This window comes from Schistocerca cancellata, chromosome 4 (genome assembly GCF_023864275.1).
Source record: "Schistocerca cancellata isolate TAMUIC-IGC-003103 chromosome 4, iqSchCanc2.1, whole genome shotgun sequence".
NCBI lineage: Eukaryota > Metazoa > Arthropoda > Insecta > Orthoptera > Acrididae > Schistocerca > Schistocerca cancellata.
The window spans coordinates 823,073,624-823,079,590 of record NC_064629.1 but is presented as its reverse complement, the minus strand read 5'-3'; the positions used below and the strand labels follow the sequence as shown (position 1 = coordinate 823,079,590).

At 49.4% G+C, this 5,967-nt stretch overlaps 1 protein-coding gene across 1 annotated transcript; it reads right to left on the bottom strand.

Moving 5' to 3' along the window:
- Positions 1 to 4,059: 4,059 nt before the first annotated feature.
- On the bottom strand, positions 4,060 to 4,643 carry LOC126184453 (60S ribosomal protein L22-like). The gene is made up of 2 exons (XM_049926842.1): positions 4,334 to 4,643; positions 4,060 to 4,223 (listed from the first exon to the last, which is right to left on the bottom strand). The coding sequence occupies exons 1-2, from the start codon at positions 4,641 to 4,643 to the stop codon at positions 4,060 to 4,062; spliced, it is 474 nt and encodes a 157-aa protein (XP_049782799.1).
- Positions 4,644 to 5,967: the final 1,324 nt, after the last annotated feature.

The window sequence follows — 5,967 nt, the reverse complement described above, 5'->3', positions numbered from 1 at the left end:
AGAACAAAGGTGTCCCGACAGGGAGACGTTCGAAGCAATTGATCGGCGTCCTAGGGGGCACGGAATATTCCATGCTATGACTCGCGACTGGGGAAGACCTAGAACGACGAGGACACCTGCAATCGACGAGGCAATTCTCCGTGCAGTTGACGATAACCCTAATGTCAGCGTCAGAGAAGTTGCTGCTGTACAAGGTAACGCTGACCACGTCACTGTATGGAGAGTGTTACGGGAGAGCCAGTTGTTTCCGTACCATTTACAGCGTGTGCAGGCACTATCAGCAGCTGATTGGCCTCCACGGGTACACTTCTGGGAATGGTTCATTCAACAATGTGTCACTCCTCATTTCAGTGCAAATGTTCTCTTTACGGATGAGGCTTCATTCCAACGTGATCAAATTGGAAATTTTCACAGTCAACATGTGTGGGCTGACGTGAATCCGCACGAAATTGTGCAATCACGTCATCAACACAGATTTTCTGTGAACGTTTGGGCAGACAACGTTGGTGATGTCTTGACTGGGCCCAATGTTCTTCTACCTACGCTCAATGGAGCACGTTATCATTATTTCATACGGGATACTCTACCTGTACTGCTAGGACATGTGCCTTTACAAGTACGACACAACATGTGGTTCATGCACGATGGAGCTCCTGCACATTTCAGTCGAAGTTCTCGTACGCTTCTCAACAACAAATTCGGTGACCGATGGATTGGTAGAGGCGGACCAATTCCATGGCCTCCACGCTCTCCTGACCTCAACCCTCTTGACTTTCATTTATGTCTGTGATACAATACGCCATTCTCCAGGGCTGCATCAGATCATCAGGGCTTCCATGCGACGGAGGGTGGATGCATGTATCCTCGCTAACGGAGGACATTTTGAACATTTCCTGTAGCAAAGTGTTTGAAGTCACGCTGGTACGTTCTGTTGCTGTGTGTTTCCGTTCCATGATTAAAGTGATTTGAAGAGAAGTAATAAAATGAACTCTAACATGGAAAGTGAGCGTTTCCGGACACATGTCCACATAACATATTTTCTTCCTTTGTGTGTGAGGAATGTTTCCTGAAAGTTTGGCCGTACGTTTTTGTAACACCCTGTAGAGACGGACTTCTTCAAATGGGTAGGAAGTAATAAGAAATCGGATTAAGCGACTAAAAGAAAAATTACATTAAAACATTTAGTTAACATATTTGATCATGTTTCATGTTGCAGTTACTGTTGTTAATCGATAGAACAGCCAACGGCCTTGCCGCAGTGGTAACACCGGTTTCCGTTAGATCACTAAAGTGAAGGGCTGTCGTTCTTGGTTAGCACTTGGGAGTTTGACCATCCGGTCTGCCGAGCGCTGTTGACAACCGGGGTGCACTCAGCCCTCGTGAGGCAAACTGAGGAGCTATTTGATTGTGATGTAGCGGCTCCAGTCTCGTAAACTGACATACGGCCGGGAGAGCGGTGTGCTGATCTCATGTCCCTCCATATCCGCATCCAGGGACGACTGTATGAGGATGACACGGCGGCCGGTCGGTACCATTGGGCCTTCGTGGCCTGTTCGGGTGGAGTTTAGTTTTTAATTAATATAAAATACTACTTTATGTAGGCAACCAATTAATAGTAAGATCTGCAGGGGAAGATGTAAAGTGGTCAGGATGGGAGAATAGGCCATTGTATATTTTTTATCGTGAACAGCGAGAAGTGGTCAGACTAGTTCTAATTATCCCCTGACTAGTATGAAGGATAACAATTTTTTACAGTGTCAGTGTCTTTTGCCCTAAAGATGTAGTTCAGTGTGATAGTTTCTTCTGTGTATCGCTAATACCGACATGACCGTCCGCTTTCATCGTAGTGCTAAACGGTTTTCGAACCCAACTTGGCTGTCCATTCCTCTTACACACACTAATTCATGTTTATCTGTTGTTCAAATAGTTCAAATGGCTCTGAGCACTATGGGACTTAACATTGAGGTCATCAGTCCCCTACACTTAGAACTACTTGAACCTAACTAACCTAAGGACAGCACACACATCCATGCCCGAGGCAGGAATCGAAACTGCGACCGTAGCAGCAGCGCGGTTCCGGACTGAAGTGCCTAGAATCACTCGGTCACAGCGGCCGGCTATGTATTGTTCCGAGGAGCGGCGCAAACATTTGCCGACCCGTCGGCAAGTAATGATCGTAGTTGTCGCTGAGTCAAAAGTTTACGGATACCAGTCACTCCTTGCTGGCCCGTATTTTGACTGGACCAGAGGACCTGAAGATGGCGTAATATTGCGCCGAAACTATATGCTAAAATAAAAAAATTGTTCAAATGTGTGTGAAGTCCTATGGGACTTAACTGCTAAGGTTATCAGTCCCTACGCTACAGTCTGGAACCGCCAGACCGCTACGGTCGCATGTTCGAATCCTGCCTCGGGCATGGATATGTGTGATGTCCTTAGGTTAGTTAGGTTTAAGTAGTTCTGAGTTCTAGGGGACTGATGACCTCAAAAGTTGAGTCCCATAGTGCTCAGAGCCATTTGAACCAGTTTTTCATCACTCCCTAAGCTTACACACTACTTAACCTAAATTATCCTAAGGACAAACAAGCACACCCATGCCCGAGGGAGGACTCGAACCTCCGCCGGGGACCGGCCGCACAGTCCGTGACTGCAGCCCCTCAGACCGCTCTGTTAATCCCGCGCGGCGCTCAAATAAAATAACAACTACAAATGTAGACAATTGTTTTGACAAGGTGTTTCGAGTCGACCTTCTGTATTGTACAGGAGAGGTCCCGCAAGCCGGTATATAAAGATGGATACAAATCAAATACCAGTAGAAATTTCCCACTCAGAGCTTTGTGTATTTGTGGATAACTCCGGCCGGCCCCGGTTGCCGTGCGGTTCTGGCGCTGCAGTCCGGAACCGCGGGACTGCTACGGTCGCAGGTTCGAATCCTGCCTCGGGCATGGGTGTGTGTGATGTCCTTAGGTTAGTTAGGTTTAAGTAGTTCTAAGTTCTAGGGGATTTATGACCTAAGATGTTGAGTCCCATAGTGCTCAGAGCCATTTGAACCATTTTTGATAACTCGGTTTCGCCGGCCGCGGTGGCCGAGCGGTTCTAGGCGGCTGAGTCCGGAACCGCGCGACTGCTACGGTCGCAGGTTCGAATGCTGCCGGTCGGTGTGGCCGTGCGGTTAAAGGCGCTTCAGTCTGGAACCGCGTGACCGCTACGGTCGCAGGTTCGAATCCTGCCTCGGGCATGGATGTGTGTGATGTCCTTAGGTTAGTTAGGTTTAAGTAGTTCTAAGTTCTAGGGAACTGATGACGTGACCTCAGATGTTAAGTCCTATAGTGCTCAGAGCCATTTGAACAATTTTGATAACTCCGTTTCGGCACACAGTTTCATCTGGTATGTTAAAACGTTATAATATGCAGATTCAAAATGTGTAAGTGGTAAGCTATCAATAACCGTGATTTGGTGAAAATTGAATTTCTCTTTGATTGGCCACTTCAGCGCCCCCTCTCCTCTCCCCTCCTCCACCGCCCCCTCCCACCTGTCCCTCACACCCCCCGACACAGTACGTCCTATGCAGCCCGAGGTGTCGCACTACAATTTCAGTATTGGTTCTCGAGCAAAAATGTTTGACGACCACTGGTGTAAGAGCTCAGCTGCGAGAAGATCGGTCAGTCTTATCCCACTAACGTTTCCGCCCGTACGGCAGTCGCAGGACACCACAGACAGCTGCACACACTTCGGGATCGGGTGAACGTCGATCCCGAACGGCATCGCTCGTATCCTTTGCCCCCCGAACCGGAATAGGTGATTCCTATTCTCCGGGAGGCGCGTATCTTCGACGGTCGACAATCCTATTCGACGTCAGGCGGGAGAGGGAGGCGTCAGGGGAGAGAGAAATCTATCCGGGTCTACCGCGCACTTCGGGGATTCTTCCATCAGGGGGGTGCAGGAAAGGGGGTGGCTGTTGCACTGCCCCCCTAGCTCAAAAACAGAGAGTCGGTCATTTATTGACGACGGCGTTCCGTCCGAGCAAACGGACAGCGAAGCGTGGGGCGGCATAATATTTCATGAGGCGGGGTTGCGTGGGGTGGTATCGGCGCGGCGCGGCGCGGCGCGGCGCGGCTTGACGCGTTGCGGGGTGGGGGCGGCGGTCTTGCGGGGGCGGGGTGGGGGTGGTGCGCAGAGCGCGCGCGCACACGGCCCGCCCGGCCCGGCCGCGGCCGCCGCCGCTGCAGTCCCGGTCCGGTCGCCGGCAGCCGCGCTGCTCGCCTCATTCTGCCGGCAGACGCCGAGACGCCCGGACGCATCTGCCGCTGCCGCTGCCGCTGCAAAGGTAAACCCCGCGCTGGCGCCGCCCCGCGCCGCGCAGCCCGCCTCGGCCGCCCGCCGTTCGCCCGCGTATGACTACTGAGAGCACGCGGCCGGACTCGGGGCGGCGTGTCGGCTGCTGCGGCCGCGGCGCGGGATGACATTTGGCTCGGCGTGGGCGGCGCGTTGCCCGGCGGCAGCCCCGCCCGGCGTGACGCCGCTGGCCGCCGGCTCTGACCGCTCACCTGTGCTCCGCCGGCCACACCGCTCTCCCGCTCGCGCCGCCCCTTTTCTTTTCCTTGCCGAGCGCACACTGGGCCGACTGCGAGAATCGATAACATTTTTGAGGAGTCTTGCTCCAGCAGGTGTTCGCTCCACTGCCCTGGATACTGGACACGGGGGCATAACCTGCGTAATCGTGGCGTTTCGCCTTATCGATTGGTTATAGTAAGACCGTTCTTCCGTTAAGATTACCTCGGAATCTCCAACATTTTACACTCGCCGTTTAACATCGAATAACATTTACTCCTACTGCGGGTACTGCCTTTTAATCTCTAGCGTAATGGCAGAACGTAGAACCTAAATAGTGTTACCGTGATTATGTCCAAAAATATTCCGCAAACACAGTGCTGCCGATGATGACGAGATAAAATAAGTGCTTTGCACGCTGTCGTCCGTTTTCATCGTAGTGCTAAGAGTTTTTCGAACCCAGCTTACCTGCCCATTCAGCTTACAAACAGTAATATATGTTTATCTATTGTTCCGAGGAGTACCGCGAACAGTTGTCGATTATTGTCTCGGTGGTGGTCCGGTTCTTGAGCAAGGAAATCTATTATCAGCAAACATAGGTTTCGTGTTCGTAATGAGCACGAGAAATTGTTATGAACGCTACTGAGGAGACTTTTTTAGTGAGTAGCAAGACGATACAAATTTTCAAAAGCCCAGTATGCGTTATATTATCTTATCTTTACCATCCCACACCCATCCCAACCTCTTTACTTGTATTCATTTAAATACTGTTACATGAGACTTAGGTATACGTAATATACATTTATTATTTATTATTCACTTAAGATGCTATTTCTTGGGAAGATACTTCACTATGCACTGCTTCGTTATAGCTGGCCATCAGTTAAAGTTTCGTTGTAGATTACACATTGAATCTTTGATAAAAACTCATATTACTAACACAAAATTCTCTATAAACATAAAACAATCCTGTATTGAACAAGTAAAATTACTGTCCTTCCTGAAAAACAGATGCATGCAGCTGTTGTATATTCATTTTATGAATAACTCAATTTAAGAGTACTAATAATTTTATTGGGGAAATAAACGAAAACATGTGACATCCAGGATCCCCTCTCTGATGTCGAACAGTTCCACCTTGTCCGAACTTTACAATATTAAAAAAAAGTCGTACAGATGCAAAAAAAAAAGAAAGAAAACGGGGCTACCAGCAAACATTAACAATAACTGGCCAAATTTGTCTCCATGACGAATATTCCATTGTGCAGTGAACTATCAACGCTTTTGAAACATACTTCTAGATTAAAACTGTGTGTCCGCCCAGTTTCGAACCCGGAATGTTGCAAATTTGTAAGCGCGAGTCGTGAGTCTAACCAGGACAACACAGTTGCTGAGAGTAATTCCACGAAAGGCAAG